We start from the raw sequence: 20,895 nt of genomic DNA on the forward strand, positions 1-20,895 counted from the left end.
GTCTTTCATAGTCTCTCATTTTGTAGATGAATTCAGAATTAGAAAATGGGACTAGTCTGACATCTGTTTGAGACCCAAGTTTTAATATTTCTATCAGAATCCCTATAAAGTAGCATTGGCTAAGACAGGCAATCACAGTGATCATTTAAACTGATAAACCAACTGAGAATAAGTAATTGCTAACAAGCCCATCAATTTTTCTGCCGTTGAATTTAGATTCTGAAGTGCAGACTCTAGTAACCTCAAACAGTAAGTTTTGATGGTTTAAACACACAGAATAATTAAATATAATGCAATTCCCTCCTTTATAATAGTTGTGTCTTGCCTACAGTCCCCCATTCACAAACTTCCTCAGGCTGCAGTCAGGTTGGAGGTGTTGACTTGTCTTGACTAGTGCCGCGTGCTAACGTGTCAATAACATATTGTACCCGCCCGTGATGTGAACGACTGACACTGCATGAAGGTTACTAGTTTGCTGCCACTTCTACCCAGAATGTTCGCTTACTCTTGCAGTTTATTTGCATGAAGTAGGACATTTCTAAGGTCCCCTAACTTGAAAAGAAAATATGCAAACCAGGAGGAATGTTGAGTGCATGTGGGGCATGGGCACTAACTGGGCTAACCGTTATGCATTTACCTTTTAACAGTAGCTGACGAGACTAAGCTCAGTACAATGGATGACCAGAAAACAGGTAAGAATTGACAGTAAGGCTGTTGCTATAGAAACCTTGGTCAAAGCAGCTTACCACAATTACAGAACTGCCAGTCAAATTGCATGAAAACATGAATATTCCAGTTCTTGCATGGCTGCTTTCTATTGTGAATAATCAAGTCGTACAGAAAAAGAAAATTTTTCTGTAGGATAAGTATCTAGGGTAGTATATTCAGCCAGGTCATTTAGGCAGACACCTGTTTCTGTACTTTAAACTCGTAAATATTCAGAGTTGTTTGGGGTTCTTGTCCTTTAAAAAAAGAATCTTGGAAAATCTCCTCCTAGCTTCAAACTGCAGTGCACAGAGAGATGATTTAGAAGAGTCGAGTGTTTGGCTATTACAGTGCTAACACAGTGCTTGAAAATAATTATTTTAATTAGAAAACTGCTGCCTTTGCCTTAAGTGGTCATCAGATACATGTTCTGCATTGAGTTGAAGATTATTTGTGCAAGTTGATTTGTTTTTGGAGCTGAAACGTGAGCATCGTAACAGAACAAAAGAATATGTAAATAGAATCTTTTCCACATACCCTTCATTGTAATGTTCCACAAAATGATAATGAGAAATAGCTTTCAAGGCATCTTTTTTATTAGTAATTAAAATAATGCACCAACTGCAATTATGAACCTTTATGATTTATTAATATAAGTTAGCTTTTGACCTATAGAATGCTATTTTAATTAGGCTAGATCCAGAGGACACCATAACATTACTTAGCTCTAATTAGGAATAATTCACCTTTTTAACCTGAAAATATTATTTATTTTAGCATGATTTGAGGAGTAATGCATTCCATACAGAATTTACATTTACTAATTCACAACTGCATCTCTGTTTAACTGGACTGTATAACATGAGTAGAAATACTGAAAAGCTATAAGTTAATCAAGTGATAAAATTATAATTTTTATTTGAACAGAAAAGTCATCTAGCTTTTAAAACATTGCAGAATATGGCAACAGACTTGCAGCTTTGCAAAAAAAGAATGGGTAAACAAAATCAAAATGAATGAATGTTTTGGAGTATTAAAGCCATCAGAGTGTGAATGTATGAATTGTGTTAATGGTTGTGGTAATAATTGGTGCTTAGGAACTGCCTTCACCTCTGAGCATTATCCACATAAAAGCAAGTTTAAGACCAAACTCAAAATTATTATAAATTATTTTTCATTGTCCTATTAATCTGTGTAGTTGAATGGGATGTGATTAGAATGGTGTAAAACCTGTGTGTTTTAGTAAAATACAATCCTCAGGTTTTAAACATGCATAGTGGTTTTGGTGGTATCAGTAGGGTGTGGTATGAACTGAGTGTAGTTTTCCTTTATGTGTAACACCTGGATTAAATTCCAAAAAAATGAGACAAGTTGGACAACTTGGGTGAAAGAGCATGACCATGCTGTCTGGACTAGGCAGTTACATATTTTGTGCACAGCAAATGTGCTGGAAAAAAATTTCAGTGGCTGGAAAAAAGGAAAACACCTTTTGCTGTACTTTTATTTTATTTATCTTGTGTGCTTTTAACCAGGTTTTGTATATAAACATTGGCTATCTCCCATTACTGAAGATGGATGTAGCTGTTAAACAAACCACTTACTGTAGTTTGGCTTAAAAATTGTCTGGTTCTAAGAAAAAAAATGCTTCAAATGTGTGGTGAACTATGCTTTAATGAACTCTAGAAGCCAGAAAACTTCAACATGTATTTACTTTAAAAAAAGATAAAAACAAACTCTGTTACTGTCACAGTTGGATTTAATAGTATTGGCTGAAAAGGAGAGCACAGAGCTCTCCAGCTCTAGTTACTGTAATAGTTTTTAAATTATTTTTCTTTCTATAGTTCACTTGAAGTACCTAATCCTTGCAGTGTTTACAGTTCATCCTAGAGGTTAGAAGTATATTCAGTAGCAATTGAGCATGGCTCATTTATAGAGTACCAGACATACTATAGCTCTAGGAGGTTATTTTTCCATGTGCGTGTTATGAAAATGAAAAAGAAAAAAATCAAATAACATTTATTTAAATTATTTATTGATTTATTTTTACATAATGCTTTTTAATTAAACTTTTATTAAACTGAATCAAAATTAAACTGGTTTTGATACAGTTTCTTGCTTTATTCCTCCCTTGCCTTCTCCAGATGAAGTGTTAATCTCTTAGTGTCTGAACTGAACTAGAAATGAAAAAATTTATCAAATGTAATGGAGCAGATGTTACTAAGTAAATAGACTCACTGATAATGTCCTTCAAGAAGGTGTTTAGAAAATAGACTTTATGCCTTTGCAAAACTGGTGTAATGAAACCCAGAGAAGTTTTTGGCATCAGTTGCAGGTAGCATTTAACTTGACAGCTCAAAGAACTAATGTTTCAGAAAGAAAAAAAATTGTCATTTAAAATGATTTAAAAGAATGTGCTGATGAAAAATTGGCTTTATAGACTAAAATTAGCCACTGGACAAAACATCATATATCCCTTGACACCATGGGGTTTGCAAATTGCCCAAGCGGATTGGTGTCACTGTATAAATAATTACCTTAGGGTGAGATTAGCAGAGGCACAGTGAGTTGTTAAACAGTGTCAGCACAAAGGAGAAACAAAGGGCTTGGGCTAGGGAGCAGCACACAGGCTTGGTGTGACGTCTGTGTGCTCAGTGTCTCCTCAGTGTGTGTGCCGTGGAGAGGCACCTGCGCAGTCACGCATCAGCTGCATGGTGGCTGCACGGCTGCGAGGGCAAGGCTTGGCCCTTGTCACCGAGGGCTGGCCGGCTGGGGGCACAGGGAGTGGAGGGACATGTGTGGTGGGCAGGGGCTGTGCTTGGCAGGTGACAAAGCCCTCGGGAGATGGACAGGGTGTGGGCACTGCCGAGCTGTGAGGAGGATGCATGGTGGCAGTCACGGCAGGAGGACTGCTGGGGTACAGAGGGATGAAGCCACCTCAAAGGATATTTGCTAAAAAAAAAATCATTGGAAAGGGAGATTTTGATAAACTTCAAATTTTAAAAATGATGAAAGAATCCCTTTCATCCTCAGTCATATAAATGTGCTTTAGGTAGATGTGTCTTTTCCTCTCCTTTTTTCTACTTTAAATTCCGGTGTCAAAATAGAGGTGGGACTCATTCTGAACAGATAACACTTCTGATGATTACCACCAGTGCTGTAAAGGCTGGAAAAAAATGCTGACATTTTTGTATTTAGAAAACAGCGTTTTGATGCGACTTATAAATTTTAAACAGAATCCTTTTTAAAGAAAGTTTGCTGGTTTTTACCAGATTATGGGTAAACGACTCACTTTCTGACTGTTGAATTCTAGTAATAAATTCTTAACACACTATTTGCAGGGACACCTAACTGTATTTTTAGAATACTAGATTTGCTATGAAGTAGCCATAGAAGATAGTGAAGGTATTAAAATATACATAGCTCTGTGATCACACTGAGAAAATTGCTTGTGAGAGGAGATTTCCCCGTTTCAGATTCTGCAACCTGTTCACATTTGTGTTCATGGCCACCCAAGTTCAAAAAATATTCTTATCATTTCTGTAATCCATTATTAGTTTTACAGTACTCAACATTAGGTCATATCCCAGATGGGATATCCTTTGGGAAAACACAGCTTACATAAATACCGTTCTCACAAAGGTCTGTATTGGGTGTGAGGGAATTGAACTTTTTTTTATGTTCTTTATGAACACAAATGGGCACATAAATGCCTTCTTTATAATTACTGTTTACAAAAAGAGCCACTCAGTAATTAGGAAAAGATATATGAGCATTTCATTTGGAAGGTTACAAAGCAGAATGTGGAATAAGGAAGTTTACAGTAAGTTGCTATGTAAGAGGACACCCTTTCCTTTTGTATATGAAATTGGATCTGTCAAACAGCTGGTTTGTATATGATTGTCCCACTTCCTCTTTTTTTTTCCTCCAAGATGTTTCATTCTTTTTTTTTTCTCTCTCTCATAGACAATTTAAAAAAATACAATGAAACAATTTGAAAAGTAAAAAGCAAAATAAAATCTCATTTCTTGTGTACTGCAGGCATTAGTGGAGGAATAGCAGAATTGACCATGGACTAGAAAGTGAACAGTTTTATAGGGCACTGTCTAAATTGGAGTGCTTTTAGTTGGCAGAGAGAATATTCTGTAAAACACTTGCCTTAGACTTCAGGCCATTTTCAGAAGTTTGGCAATTCCAGACTGCAGCTTGTTTGCACAGCTGGGAAGCCACCAACCCTCCCTGGTCCCAGCTGGCCCTGTGCTCTGCCCCCAACCATCCTCACAACCTTCAGCCCTGTAATCAGTACAGGCTGTGTGTGAGAGGGTGGCTTCTTCTAGGAGTTGAGAATTCATGAAGATAAAATGTCTCATCTGTTGGGGTGCATTTATTTCTGGCCAGGGGTCCAAGCAGCAGGACTACAGACTGCCAGGGGAACCAAAGTGCAGGAATTGTGTAGACCTGGGAAGGTAGATTTTTGGTTTGTTTCTGTTTACAAGTTAATCTTAACAGTAGGGCAGCTGAAGGGAAATACTTTGACAGCTGCTATTTGAATTTATTTGATCTGAGGGATTTCAGTTTAATGTAATTGCTCAGACTTTTAATAGCTGAATAGAAAATGACAGCATTCACTGCCTTGCTTCATCTCATATCAAGGTAACAAATGATGTGGAGAAAATTTGCCATGCTGCTGTTCAGCATCTCTTCTGTGGGGGCAAACAACCCCCTTTCCACCCCAAAGAATACTGAATAGTTTTAGTAGTGCAGTAGCAGTTGTGCCCAATTTAAGGTAACTTCACATACCTTTCATAAAGAGCAGTGACAGATGCAGTCTCCCTTCTAAGTTCTACCAGAATAGGGATCATCTTCAGAACTTTGTATTATTCTGAGAAAAATGCTTTAAAAATGTAGTTTTCCTTTTTTACGCCTTTATTCACACCTATGCTTACTAATGTACTGTTAATAGTTTCGGTATCCTCAGGATTCAAGTATTGGCTTTGTCTCTCAGTGGTGGCTGGCTGTGAAATTAATTTTTGCCAGATAAGGATGCTGATTTCAACTAGGTAACAGCCTACCACCTGGGACTGTTGTGGTGTCACAACAGCTCTCTTTTGTGCTCCCTTTTGGTAGCGAAAAAGTGCAAATTTCATGAATTTTTGAACAGGTGAGGGTTCTGGTCTCATAATTTCAGGAAATGTAGCCATGATGATGTTGTCCCACCTCATCTTGCTTTTCACTCCCAAATCTTATGGAAAATCTAGCTAAAACTGTACTTGTGATTTGGAATAGAATCAATAAAATGGGATGTTTTTTTCCCCCCTGAAAGATTCTTCCCAGTTTTAACTTCAGTATGAGGTTTAATTGTGCAGTTGTGAGGTGATTTGCAGTGCAAGTGGTAGTCTAAGAGCAAAGGCTATACATTTAACCCACAAACCTGAGAAGTGAAGTCTGGGTGGAGAAAGGCTGTTGCAGAGCACTGCCTGAGGCTTCCTTGGCACATCTCTGGACATGCTGCTCTCTTACCAGTGATAGGAGCTGCCCTCAGCCCCAGCTGTCGTAGTGCTGCACCAACAGTCTCTCCTTGTGACTCCCAAGAGTGTGTTTATTTCCCAGCTGGGTAACTGGTATTGCCCATTTTACTGGATCCTTTCCACGGATTATTGTTAAGCAATTTCACATAATCTGAGCAAGTCAGCTGATACTTCTCAGAAGCATTTAATTATGAAATTGTTAGCAATTTGATGCAAGTCTTTAAAACTCAGACAAACAGCATGTTCCTTGAAGCCAGAGGTCAGGCTACTTTGCAAAACTGTTACACTAAATCTGGTAGGAATCATGCCCATAGTCTGCTCTCTGTTTATTAGTTGCTAGTACAGAGGAAATTTTCTGCTCAAACCAAAATAGTTAATTTTTTTGTTAGATGCCATTAGATATGCATCTGTGCTGGTTGTATGAGCTAAGTTTTTTAAGCCCCGTGATTTCTTTATCATTTAAATTGTGTAAAATAATAGTAATGGATGTTGGTCTCTCTTCACTGATTTGGAAAGCCAGACATTGCTAACATTGTCAGTTCCACTGACTGTGACTTGACATACTCATTTGCTTCTGAGACCAACAAATCTGTGGAGAATTCCCTACAGATTATTGAGAGATGATGTGAATAATGTTAAGTGTGTCCCCAAAGACTTTCAGGATGGATATGCATAATCAAGCATGCTGTTCTCAATACTAATTCTAATTACTTTTTTCCCCCCCTTTAAATCACTAAGGTTCCCCAACCAGAGATGTGGGGCCTTCATTAGGGCTGAAGAAATCCAGCTCGTTGGAAAGCCTGCAGACAGCCGTGGCTGAGGTGACTCTGAATGGGGACATCCCTTTCCACCGCCCACGCCCACGAATCATCCGAGGACGAGGCTGCAACGAAAGCTTCAGAGCTGCCATAGACAAATCGTACGATAAACCTGTAGCAGATGATGATGATGAAGGCATGGAAACTTGTAAGTAAACTGTTGTTCTGCATAATGAGTGTTAATGGCATAGGTTAATTCCTTTAGAAAGTGACTGAAGTAGTAGAACATAATTTTAGAATTGTAAAAGAATAGAACTAACTTCATCAATATTTAGGCTTTTCCTCTTCTTTTGCTTTAACAGATCGCCATGCTCTGCAGCTTTTTTCCTTTTTTAAAAAAGAGAATAAGATTATTGAGAATGTGTTTACTTAAATTACTGTGCAAATATTCTGTAAGATGGCTAAGTAATGTACTAATGTAAACTAGAAAAAAAATTTAGGTAGATAGGCAAACCCACTCAATTTATGTTACAAAAATAGAGGCATCTAACTTTGAAATAGTACATTTGTAGTGTTGGGGGGGATGAAAAGAAATCACTGTCCTTTAATTAGAGTGAGTAAGGTTGGCAGATCTAATAAAATATAAAGTTAATGATCAGCTATTACCCACCCTAATGGGCATTCATTTACATTTTCAGTTCTTTAACCCGAAGTATGACCCAACATGTGGAAAATGTCATTAACATAAAAGAATCACTTCAAAGCTAACCTTATCATTATTGAACTATGTAAGAATGGGCTGGTGAAATGACAACTCATATTGAATGAAAATAGTATGAATGGTAAATTACCTCAATCAGGGGTTGTATTAAAATCATTGAATTTTTAACCTTCATGTTGTACTACTTTCAACTTGTCACACACCAGCAGAATTTTTTTTTTTAATCAACCTGCAGCTAGTTAGAAGTTTATGAATGAAGATGATGATGGGAAGGTTGGAGTAGTAAAGTATTTAGTCTAAATTTAATGAAGGCTTGAAAAGGAATTTTTCACTCTTTTTAAAGTTTTTTAGTTTCAGAAATTCTGTTTTATAAGCATCATTCCCTAATACTCTTTTATAAGTTACTTCTGTAACCACTCTTTTATTTTTTAAAAACTCTTGGCTTTTTTTTTTTATCTGCCTTTTTTAAAGAATGTTCTGAGGCCACAAGGGAGATAATTTTGCCAGTCACTTTTCTCAAAGGTAGCTATAGATGAAATTAATTCTGCTTTGCTTTTCCAGCACCTAAAAACTTCACACAGTAGTGAGGGTTATGCTGGTGTGGTGCTGCTGGCTGTCAATCTATCTCTGGCCAGTAGAAGAATAGGTGTGAGAAAATGTGTAATAATCCTGCTCATTCTTGCAAGCTGCATGCCTGTGTTCTTTTGGGACATCAGACCATGTTTTTATAGAAGGCCTTGTTGGTGTGAGCCCACTGATAGTAATATCCTGGTTTGAGGCTTCAGATATCCAAGGTTTATCCAGAAGTTACAGATGGTTTAACTTCAATTGGTCAAAAATACAGTGAAACCGTTGTCGTGAAGCACTTTCAAAGTGACTGTAGGTTTATGAGATTCTGGTAAGGGTTTTTGAGCTTGTTGATGCAATGCATAGAGAGTAGCAAGGAAGTATTTGCAGCCCTTTGGACCCTTCACATGGGAGCAGCAGTGATGTGGCTTAACTCCTGCAGCAGCCAAGCCCCTGGCAGCTGCATGCTCACTCCCCCACCAGTGGAACTGGGGAGAGAATTTGGAAGGGTGAAAGCTGGAAACTTGTGCATTGAGATATAGTCAGCTTCATAGGAAAGCAAAAGCAGCACTCACGAGCAAAGCAAAACAATTAATTCACTGCTACCCATGGGCAGGCAAGTGCTCAGCCATCCCCAGGAGAACTGGGCCCTGTCATGTCCCCTGTTACTTGGGAAGACAAACACCATCAAGACATCACTCCAAATGTCCCCGACTTCCTCCTTCTACCCGCAACGTAATATACTGAGCACAATGCCATGTGGTCTGGAACATCCCTTTGGTCAGCTGGGGCCACCTGTCCTGGCTGTGTCTCTTCCCAACCTCCTACACATCCTCAACTTCCTCGCCACTGTGGCTGTAAAAGCAGAAAAGGCCTTGGCTCTGTGTAAGCCCTGCTCAGCAGTAACAAAAACATTTCTATATTATCAATGCTATGTTGAGCACAAATCCAAAACACAGCCCCATAAAAGCCACTGTGAAGAAAAATAACCCTTCTCCAGCCAAAACCAGTGCAAGCAGGGACCAGACAAAGCCTTCTGGCTGAAATCAAAATGTCATGGGGTCAGTCTTTGCCTTCATCTCTGGATGAAGTTGTCTCACACCAGTGGACCAAGAGCCATCTCATGTCATGAGAGAGTAAGAGCAAGGCTTGTTAGATCCCACAAGGTAAAGAAGGGCTGAGCAAAGTGTGACCCAGCTGTCTGTGTCGAACTATGCATTTTGTTGTGTTCTAATAGCTTCCATGTATGGTAATCAAACATCTAAGAAGTATTCCAGAAATTTGAAGTGCCAGATTCATAGCAGCAGATGAGTAGCAAAGCAAATGTAATAAATTGATTGGACAGAATTCAGTCCTTGAGGATTTTTGCTTCTCATGGTGACCATGGGAGCTTAAGAGCTGTCCCAGCCCTATGTCACCTGCCTTCCTGAAAACGTCTGTATCTGCATTAAACCTAAAAGCACTGCAGTCTGCTTTACTTTGTGTAAATTCTGTATGATCCTAGGCTTCCAAAGAATTTACCAAATGGTGTCTTCAGCTGGACAAAGTTTGGGCACATATGAATATGTAGGAGTTTAACAATCTGGATCTAATGTAACTAATGCCTCACTGCTGCCATAACGATGTTGCCTAAGTTTTTTTGAAATTGTATCTAATTATTCCATAATTGTTTGAAATTAGAATGTGATTTTTCTCTCATTATAAAACCCAGGCAAACATGCTGGTGGTCAGTTTGGTGATTCCTTGAGGTTGGATCCATTTGTCTTGCTTGAATTTTTTTGCCTTTCTCCAAGTGTTTCAGTGCTAGAAGTGTTTCTTTGTCTTCCAGACAGTGACCACTTTGGATTAGCAAATAATAGCACTGCAATGTATTGTATAGAGGAGTTCCTAACATGTCATCGTTCCATGCACAAAAGCCATAAAGAATACAGGTAGCATATGTGACACAGGGGGTGACTCTTCTAAATGTCCTTGGAACAATGTGCTATTAAATTACTAAATGTAGGATTAAAATCAGATGGCATGGACTGGTTCAGAGGTAACATTTTAATCATTTGAGAAGATGTGTGTGTGTGAGTTTTAATGGCTGTAAAGAAGGAGCATTTGTGGAAAGAGATGTCGGTGTTCAGCTTTTACAGATAATTTGTCCTGGTTTGGGGGGGATTTCTGTTGGTTTTTTTTTCCCTTTTTTTTGTTTTTTGTCTTTTTTTCTTTAATACTTGAAATAGCTGACTAGAAGCAAAATGTTTATCTTTAGTGGCATGAAGAAGAACAAGGCATTTTGATTGGGAGAGATCAACAAAGCTTTCTAATCTTTCGCTGAATCTTAATTGCTGGAATCTAGGGCTGTATTAAATATCACAATAAGAGGCCTAGAAGCTTAGTGGCAAAATAGTTTCACATTAAGTAGCTTTGATTCCTCATGTGCATCTTTTCCATTTTATGGGCTAATTAGGAGAATAGCTTCATAATACCTGTTTGTGTAGTTCTCCATACTGCAGTGTGGTTCATGAAATGACACTAGTGTTCAGTTTAATTGATGTTTAAAGTATACTCCAATTTAATTTTTTGGCTCCAGCATCCTGAATGGGGAGGCAGGAGGTTGCAGGAAAAAAAGGAAATAACAGCACCAAAACAAATACATCCTGCGTTTTGCAGTAACCTAATGTCATTACTGCAACATAACAAAAATTAGAAGTTTCATTTGTAGCCTGGGTTTGAATTTTAATTGAGCAGCATTTGCATTTGTTCTAAACACTAGTAATTATGTGTATGTTAATTGCAGGATGACTGCACTGCATAAAAGTGAAACAAGCTTCTTCATGTCGGGTCCTTTTAAGAAAACTGGAAATCGATTTAAGTCCAGTAGAGAGACCGGTGTTTACTCAGAAGAACAGGCATCCCAGTTCACAGGCCTCAGTCTAAGCTACTGAGTTAATTGCAAGCAAACTGTGTGTGATAGACAAATATTAGTTGCTAAGACAGAAAGGAGACAATATTCTTCAAGGAACATGCAAAATAAATAGCAAGCAGAAGCTTTGTGTCCTGGTTCTGGCCAGGACAGGGCTGACTTTTGCCATAGCCAGGAGGGGCCATGGCCAGGACCCAGAGGTTATTCCATACCACCTCACATCATTTTCCAGGGAGGGGGGAAGGGGTCCCTACCAGATCCTGTAGAGTAGTCAACAGAACAGTCAGGTGTTGTCAGGGTTGAGAACTTGTGTGCCAATCATTCTTTCCTTGCGCGCTCTTTCATTCATAGTGTTGCTGTTATTGTTGGTTTTCTTACCTCATTGCTGTTTCCAGTAAATTGTTCTCATCTCAACCTGTGATCTTTACCTTTTGTACCTTCAGCTGTCCTCTCCATCCTGCTGCAGGGACAAAGTGAAGGGAGGGGGGGGGAGCGAGTGGGTGGCACATGTTTTGGAGAGTCTGAGTAGGAGCACCAAACTGGGGAGTACTCTTCCTATACCACAACACACTGTTATGACAAGTTGTTCCGCAACTCAGCATAGTGCAGTAAACAATACATATATATTTATGATTTATTTAATGTATTGTTATGTGAGTATGAACAAACATAGGTCAAAACTGAATCAGCTTTAAAATTCTAGCAGTGAAGTTCCAAGTAAACAGTTGATCGCAAAATTTGTCAGAAATTTCATACAGGTTTTTTTTTTTTGCTAATTATATTCGTTTGCAAGTACAGTGTTTTAAATGTCTAGTTAGAACAGATTGTAGCTATAAATTAACATGTAAAAAAATTAACATTTCTATTCCAAAGTGTTTTTTCACAATTCTTTTAATAATAACTAAATATCATTCCAGACACTGATTAAGAAGCGCTGGGACCATAAAAAGTACAAGAACAGCTAGTACAGAGGCATGTATAGGACCTATTAGTTTCCTAAAATACAAAACATGTAAAATATTAAAACTGTGCCTACAGTTGAGAAGCTGCTGTATCATCTGCTTTACTCATAGCAGCCCTGAATTAAGTGCCGAGGCCTGGCCACTCTGGTGGTTTGTACTTCAGAGTGCTACTTAAGATTCGAAAATAGTTACTAATGTTGAGATGTATCTGACATGGTATATTTTTCTTGAAATATATCTATGTGATCATCCAGGGCTGGAGAATATTTGTAGAAAACTTGATACTTGGTGAATAAGTGCAAAGTCTTTTGGACACGTCTGTAGATTATAATATTAAGGAATAAAGAGTATTTTGCAAGCAAGTTTCTGAGAGAGAGAAGACATTATATTGAACGGCTTTCAGTCAGTGATTTGTAGACTTTTCAGGTTCAATGATTTACTTGAAAGGTAAAGATGAATGATGACTAAGAAAAGCAAGTTTATATTCTATAGTAGTCTACAGATGAGACATTTCAGAAGAATTACACTCTTCTGTTGGCTGTAGAATAGTTGCTAAGATCTTGAGCAATATTAGCAGAATAGTATTAAGAAGTAGTAAACATAGGTGAAACTAAAACCAATTTTTTTTCCCTTTTATAAACCATGAGTACAAATTTTTTTTTGTTTTCCATAGACTGTGCATATATAAAGCAAGACTGTATTTTTTCAAATTCTACTGCCAAAAGCTGTTTGGAGCCTTTGTATTCATTGGAGCTACAGGAGGCAATACTAAGTATACATCTGTGATCCTAATGGCTGCTTTGTGCAGTCTGTTGGAAAGCTAGGAGATGGCTAGAGCCCTACTTAAATGTGGTGATATAAAATGTTAGAGCTGATGGAAAGTCCCAGCTTCACGAGGCATGCAGTGCAGTGTTCTGACCCACCAGCTTGAAGTGTTTTATTTCTTTCTTACTAAACTACCAAAGCAGTTTTCAGGTTTTCAGTGAATTTTTTTTCTTTTAGAAATTTTTCTTTCAAACTGTCTGAAATACATATGGGCTGTTAAATCTAGCCTTGGGTGTGCTTTAGGACTCCTGGTCTTGAATTAGAAACAGAGAAGGAACATTTTATCTGCCCTTAAAGTATTTTACTTGTTCCACTGGATGAAATCTCCCCACCTCAACCTCCCAGGCTGCCCCATCTCAACCAAGAACACCAAAAATAACAATCATAGTTCATGATGTGTTCTAAATGGCTCCAGGAAATGAAGAAGCATAACAAAACTATTATGTTACTTGCAGAAGAAAAAAAAGTCTGTTATGGCTTGCTTTGAGGGTTAACACTCCCTAATGACTTTCATATTTTTATGAGAATATTACTAAGAATTTATGGACAAGGCATGCTGCACTGGTGTTGTTACTTCTTGCAGATATTTCTAAATCTCTCCTCAACTGATTTAGATACTGAAACAAAGGGGCCAATTAATATCACTTTGCTAATCCTCTTTATTAATCCATACATTATCCAGAGTACCCATAAAGTGCAAATTGTGTTTTGCAGAATGGTCTGCAAAGGTGAATTTCTTGCTTTTATGAGTTTAATACTTCTAATGAACACTCTTGGAAAACCATGTAAGCAGATACTGATTTAAAAAAAAAGAGTTTATTGTGGTTTTCCATATATCCTGCTTCAAAATACATTATGGAATATACCAAAAAGTCTTTTTGTTTGTTCTTATGTCACTGATGTTTCTTAATATGTGCTTTCAGTGGAAGAAGACACAGAGGAGAGCTCAAGATCTGGTAGAGAATCTGTGTCCACAGCAAGTGACCAGCCATCCCACTCATTAGAGAGACACATGAATGGAAGCCAAGATAAAGGTGACAGAAAAAAAACTGGAAAGGAAAAGAAGAAAGATCGAGATAAAGAGAAGGATAAAATTAAGGCAAAGAAAGGAATGCTGAAAGGCTTAGGAGACATGTTCAGGTAGGTACTTTGCAATCAAATGTAGAATGAATTAGAAAAGAAGTTTCTTCTTCTAATTACTCATTATATTGTTAATTCTTGCTGAGGCCATATTTTACTATACAAATCCACATGCTATGTATATAGGCTGATCTCTCAATTTTTGAACCTATGGGTGGTGTCATAAAAGGGAAGCAGCTCAGAATGATAGAGAAGAAGATGGCTGGCAGGCCAAAGGAAAGGAAAGACAAAGGAAAAAGTAATTTTAAGCCACACTCTGCTTGGTTTTGAAACAGTCTTTGGTGATGTCTAAGTAATGTGCATATCCTTTGACGACTCAAAACATTTGGGGTTTTGTTTTATTTTTCTTCTTTAATACGGTACCCAAAGCTTATGGGTTGCTAAATGAATGTTTTTCTTTGCTTTACTATTAAGACTACTGGTGTCAAGGAGGCATGATGTGAAAGAGATTAATCAGATTGAGACTGAGAAACAGCATGCTTCTCTCAAGGAAGGCAAGATCTAAGGTTGTGTGCTCTGAGAATCCATAGAGAATGGGTCAGTGAAAGAAAGAACTCAAACACTGAGTTCTTTTTAAAGGAGTCATCTCCCCAGCAGACATATATGATCTGAAGGGAGCACACTGCTGAGGTACACCCTGCTGTTGTGGGTAAATGTTGTAACATGACAAACATATTTGATCACTTGTGGAAAGGGGTGAGAGAACAAGAAAACCAGTCCTTCTTTTAGCCAGATAGAGTAATTAAACACATTTCAAAGAAAAAGCAATATTACAGCAGTGTTTGTTTTGTTATTTAAAGCGAGGTACTGGTATTATTTTAATTATTTGTTAATGATTGTGCTCTGAAAGCGTATAAGGGGAGCTTCAGTTAACTTTCATCCCATTACTTTCTTTATCCTTTAAAATATTAGTTTAACGTGTTGTAACTGCACAGGTTCTTGAGAATTGTTCTGTGACTGAGAATCACATTACAAGAGTAGTAAGAAGAAAAAATGGTTAATTAGGAAAAAAAAGTAGTTAATTAGAAAATATTGTTTTGAAATCTGCTTTAGAAAACACTAAATAATACCAGGCTCTTCCACAGTGTATGCCATAGAAGAGAAGAAGAATTATAGGAGATAGTCTCACATGTCAGGTAGGAAGTGAGTCCTTCAGCCTGTGAAGCCCACGGGGATGCCCTCATCCTCTGGATATTTGCCTGCCTCAATTCAGGACTGGAGCAGAGCATTGCACCCCACTCTGGGAGAGTGTGGAAGGCAGGAGATGTGAAATGCTGAGTGGATCTTTTCTGCTCTCTGTCATTTTTAAACAGCAGAAATTACAGGTAAAATTGAAGCACAATGTGCATGATAAATTCTATAGGCTGTAAGTAGTAGCATCAAACAACCTTGATTGTTGTCTTGTGAGTTCAGTCAGAAAGTGTTTAGAGCATCTAGAAAGCTTGGGCAGTTCCATGGGCCAGGCAAGCACCTTTTCGGTGTGCTTGATATAACACTTCTGAAATCTCTAATTTGGAAACAACACTGATTTGAGTGATAGGATGATCCAATGCTTTGTTGTTTGCTCTTCATAACAGTCAACATTTTCTTGAGGTTTTTTTCCTTCACTACCATTTCTGAGTGAACTTTACTTTTCAGTCTCCTCTTAATTAATGTGAGAGCAGTGCTATGCGGATATAGCTGACTCCTCCTGGATCTGTAAATTAGCTTGCACCTTGTCAGCCCACACAGGAGAGGTGTTCCTGGCAAGCAAGAAAATGCTGATTGAGAGAATTAAGCATTATGCCTCATTTCCATTTGGTGCTTGATATGCTTTGTTGACAGGCTTCTCAATGATGTTTGAGAGATGGGCTTTGTTATGTCTGCAAAATAAGCTACTACTTCTACCTATAACATGTTTTGTTTTTCTGTACATTTGACATCTATCATAGATTTCAAGTAATCACTGAAAGAAGTTTTGTGATAGAAAATAATGATGACAGTAACATTTAAAATTCAAACCAGGACCAAAGCATAATTGGATGTTTTAGTTCTGTACAAAGTTGTAATTTCTTTGTCGCTCTTTTTCTTTTCTCCTTTTTCACTTTTTTCTTCCTTTTCAGTGCTCTAATCTTTAAATAATCTTTCTTCATTAGGTTGTATGGTCAAAAACACTTGTGGCATGAAGTTGCTATTAACTGACACTTTATTCCAATGTCTGTATTTAGCCAAAAGGCTTTTCGTTACCTATATGCAAACTGGCATCTCATAAAGAAGAGTCTGTGTGATGTATAAAAATAAGTCTCCTTGTGTTCAGTAAAAATCTTGGGATTTGCTGCTGGAATCTTCATTAAACTCTACTGTGAGATGGAAAGTCCCACTAGAGAATCCTAAGTTACCTTTATCCTTCAGCATCTAGTCATCATTTCCAAGAAATCCCTGGATGATTCAGATAAGAAGTCAAAATCATACGTAAATCTTCTAAACACCTCCATTGTTTTACTGCTTGTGTCAAGCGTAGTAAAGAGGATTGACATAACCTTGGCGGAGAGCTGCAAACTGCAAAACTGCAAAACTGTGTGGCTCTGACACACACAACTCCTGTTATCTTCAGAGAACCTTTGCTGGCATTGGGCTGTGGACAAGCTGGAAGTTCACCTTCTGACTGTGACATAAATCTTTCTGAGCATATGTGTATTTCAAATCGACACTTCAGGACACAATGGATCATTTAATTATGCCATTCGGCTGAGAAGCCTCCTCTCACAGATGAAAATAGGACAGAAGTTAGCCTAGAAAAGTGGTGAGCAGAAATACTGGTCTATTGGAGGAGAGGCAGGTGCTGCAGTGCTTTGCATAACCCTGTATCTATTTGTTTTATCTGAGTAATGGAATCATTCTTTGTCACTGTGAGATTTTCTGAAAAATCCCTCGGAAAAGAAATGCAAACAATAACTATCTGCTGCTGTGCAATATGGCAGGTGCATCTTTGATTGGTCTCATGTGAATTGTTTTTTCTTAGTGACCAATCACAGCCAGCTATGTCAAGGCTCTGAGCAGTCACAAGTTTTCGTTATTCATTCTTCCTTCCTTTCTAGCTTTCTGATGTATCCTTTCTCTCTATACTTTAGTGTAGTTTTAGTATGGCATTTCTAATATAATATAATATCATAATAAATCAGCCTTCTGAAACATGGAGTTAAGATTCTCATCTCTTTCCCCATCTTGGGGACCCACAAACACCACCACGATTCTTGTCTTAGCCATTCAACAGGGTCATGTGCCAAATCCTGTGGCCTGTGAAATGCTGTGCAGTTCCTCCTTCTCCAGTTACAGGGTGCCTGGATGGCCACTGCCAGCTGAGCAAGTAGCTTTTGTGAAGCTGATAGGAAGTTCTGCTAGTTTTTCTGTTTCACTGCTGAGAAGCCTTCAGTGGATGTATGTGTTGACATCAGAAGTTTATAAAAGCCTGCATGCTTCACCAAATGCAATATGAAATATGTTTACTCATTTTGAGTCCGATTTTATTTTTAAGTAGAGATTTTGTTTCTTGATAAAAATTAACCTGACAAAAACAATCAATAGTTGAAGAAGTTATTATAGTGCTGCCTTAAGAAAGAGTCTTCACAGTTTCAAAGAATGTGCCTGTAATTAGTGCTGATAGATGTACATTAATTTAATGGGTCTCTGTGCTGTGCAACTCTTTGACCTTCCCCTCCTGGGAGAGAAAAATGGTATATGGTGCATTTTTTCCCCTTCCTTTTGCCCCTACTGTGTACAGAATATTTTTATGTAAGTGGATCCCCGTAGGGTATGAGAGAGGAAGATTTGAGATGTTATATTTGAAGGTTTTGATGATGATGAAATGGCACATCTGCTGTGGTGCTGCTGATCACTTACAATCCCTTTACTTAATTCATGCTTCTTCCCAGTGTGCAAGCTTGGATACAGTTGTTGGATGGGTGACTGAACTGATGATGTAAAATATGTCCAGCAAGTGGTCAGTCTCAGGACAGGATGTGTCTGAGGAAGAACATCTTTAGGTGAAAATGAACCTCCAAGACACTGAGAATAATGAGGAGAAAGAAGCAGCTTTGGGTTTCCAAAGGCAGGAAAGGGAATAGTAGGGAGGCCAAGCTAGCTAGTCATGTCTTGCTGAAAATATCTAGGGACAGTCATTGCCTGATAAACAGCCCCAAACCTACTGAAACAATTAACCCTTGGTATGATTGGAGAAAAGTGGCTTTGAAAATTCATATGGTATGTTTAGATTTGTGTGGGGAGCAGATGATGAGAACAGAAGATGGGGGATATGACTTGTATTTTAACCTGGGGTTTAAGCAAGAAATATCTGCATCAGTTTTTGGGGGTCATTTATGGAATAGATGTAATGCAATTTGAAGCATCTGTGGATAAATATGTTATATTAAATAAATTTTCTACCTTAGGAATTAGTACCTGAGTCCCACATAAACTTGACTTTTCAATGGAGAACATAAGCACTGTGTATTGAGCTTCTCAGAGCAAGACTGTATGCTCAAAATTAATCACGTGCATAGATGATTTTTGTATTGGAAGTTGCATATTTTAAGATCTGGCCTGTAATGTTGATGGAGATGTACCATAACGTATGGTAGCTGATCTTTAATTCCCATTTTAAGTGTAGCACATAGGTGGCTAAATCAATGCACTGAATAACCAATGCAAATGTAATTTCCCCAGATTACCATTAAAATCTAATCCTAATTAGATTTAATTACATTTAAAGTGATTACTGGGAGCCTTGCAGTGTTGCATCTTCCAGTTCTATGAGAGGAAATAGATAATTCAGTTGGCAACCTTGTTTAGCTGAAATCAGATATACTGCTGGCTATTTTTTTCCCCCACACAGCTGTTTCCAAGGTGCACTGGACATGTCCAGATTTATAAACATACTATTTGTAGCTCTGAATTACACATTTCAACCACATGAGCTATCTGAGACCACTGACTAGGCATTTGGGAGAATAACCCATGTGGATTACTGTTGCTTGTTACATGACTTCCTTGTGTTGCCTATTCTGGTTTTCATTTACGTTTTCTCATTGTAATGTCTGAGAGGAGATGAAAAGCAACTCACAAAGGTTATACCACTGATTTAGTAATAACCTTCTTTCTCTTTCATTTAATAGCAATCTTCAGACTTTTAACTGAGCACAATAACTAAAACATGTCAGAGTTGTGTAAAATACTGTTGAATTATATCCTCATCAGCAGGACTGGCAAATACTTCAAACTTGATAAAACAAAAATCTGTGGTCTGATTACTATCATTCAGTAGTTTAAGAAGCAGCAATAATGACATTTTCCTTGGAAGCATGACTAATAGGACTTTGTATTGGTGAATGACACTTACTGATATATGGACTTAATAGAAAACATGGAATGAGCTCTGAAAGTTAAAGTTTTTTTTCCTTGAGTGCTCATGGAACAAAACACGATAAATCTTGAGCCTCGGAACACAGAGGAGGAGGTTAGTGCTTAAACACCCGTCAGCTGCATCGTTTCAAACTTGGAAGCTCACTGTATGCACACTGAGTTGTGCCTGGGTTTGCTAATGCTCATAGGAGAACGTTGCCAACAGCTTGTGCTGCTTGTGCTGAGACTTTCATCAGAAACGCTGAGCTGAGTCGTTGGTCAGGTAAATGGAATCTGGGGCCATTTGTGCTCCAGTTTTTGCCTGCTGCTATTACAAGCCAGATGGCACAACTGTCATTAAGTCCACATCTGCTTCCCCCCTTGTGCCACCAGCTAGAAAACACATGGCCTACTGTAATCCTGGATGCAGGGCCTAAGCAGGATATCCTCTCCCTTTAGAGGAGGAGCACCGACCTCATCCTGTCTGCAAGTTGGATGCTGTTGATGCACCTTTTCTGTGCTCCTCTGGGCTACTACTGATCCATTTTCAAGGTTTCAGCTGGCTGTTGGGACACACAGCATCAGAAAGGCTTTTCAAATTAAATCAGCCATGCAGCAAATTGTCATCTTTGATGCAGACGATTACCCAGGACTCTTACAAGGGTCTTTCAAAGCATTTTCATATTCTTCACTTCCTTCTTTCCAATTAAAACTAAATAAGGGACTGAAAGAGATAAGCTTGGTTGGAAATAACTTTTCTTTTTTGGAAAGATAAGCAGTGCTCCTTCCTTTCTCTGTGCATTTCTGTGCTGTCCTGTTGCCTGCTGCTCAGTGGAGGCAGTTGCTTTGAGGAGAGGTGTGTTTCATTGCCTGCAGCCCCGAGCACACCCGCTTTAGACTAAGATGTCATTGGGGCAGGGGGTAGTGGAATGGCAAATTTATGTTTCTAAACTAAACAAGTTCACATAATCTGTTAGGGATTTAAGGAATGCGGCTTCATGAAGTGGTTAGTCAACTCTGTGACTTTTAAACGAAACACAGAAAGCAGTGGTATGCAATTGTGCAAAGGAGATTTGAAGTGGGAGATGAACATAATCGTATGTGGCTTTCTGGTTTTGTCACTCTGACAGAAAGCAGGGATTTTGGTCTATGTGTTCTTTACTCTGGATTTTCCCAGAGTAAATGTTGAACTTATAAATCTGATGGTGGTATAGTGTATGGGGGTTTGGTTGTTTTGGTTTTGTTTGTTTGTTTTTTTTTTTAATTTCAATAGAATCAGGGCTCTTGTTTCTAACATCCAGAAGTAAGTGTCAGGATGACTTGTTACTAGAGATGAGTTCATAGTGGCTGCTAACATATTCTCCCAGTGTTCTTCCTTTGCTTGTCAGTGACTTTAAATAGAGAA

General features: G+C 38.3%; 1 protein-coding gene across 19 annotated transcripts in view; it reads left to right on the forward strand.

Annotated features, from left to right (window-relative positions):
• Nucleotides 1-20,895, forward strand: part of PARD3 (par-3 family cell polarity regulator) — a 443,621-nt gene that overhangs the window by 291,583 nt on the left and 131,143 nt on the right. For 15 of the 19 annotated variants that reach the window (XM_038128982.1, XM_038128975.1, XM_038128984.1 and 12 more), the window contains 3 exons: nt 648-692; nt 6,969-7,196; nt 13,898-14,114. In XM_038128982.1, the coding sequence (XP_037984910.1) occupies nt 648-692; nt 6,969-7,196; nt 13,898-14,114 (490 nt within the window). The remainder of the gene's footprint in view (nt 1-647; nt 693-6,968; nt 7,197-13,897; nt 14,115-20,895) is intronic. The other 4 variants (XM_038128980.1, XM_038128981.1, XM_038128990.1 and 1 more) reach the window with 2 other exon arrangements.

Source organism: Motacilla alba, chromosome 2 (assembly GCF_015832195.1).
Source record: "Motacilla alba alba isolate MOTALB_02 chromosome 2, Motacilla_alba_V1.0_pri, whole genome shotgun sequence".
Classification (NCBI taxonomy): domain Eukaryota; kingdom Metazoa; phylum Chordata; class Aves; order Passeriformes; family Motacillidae; genus Motacilla; species Motacilla alba.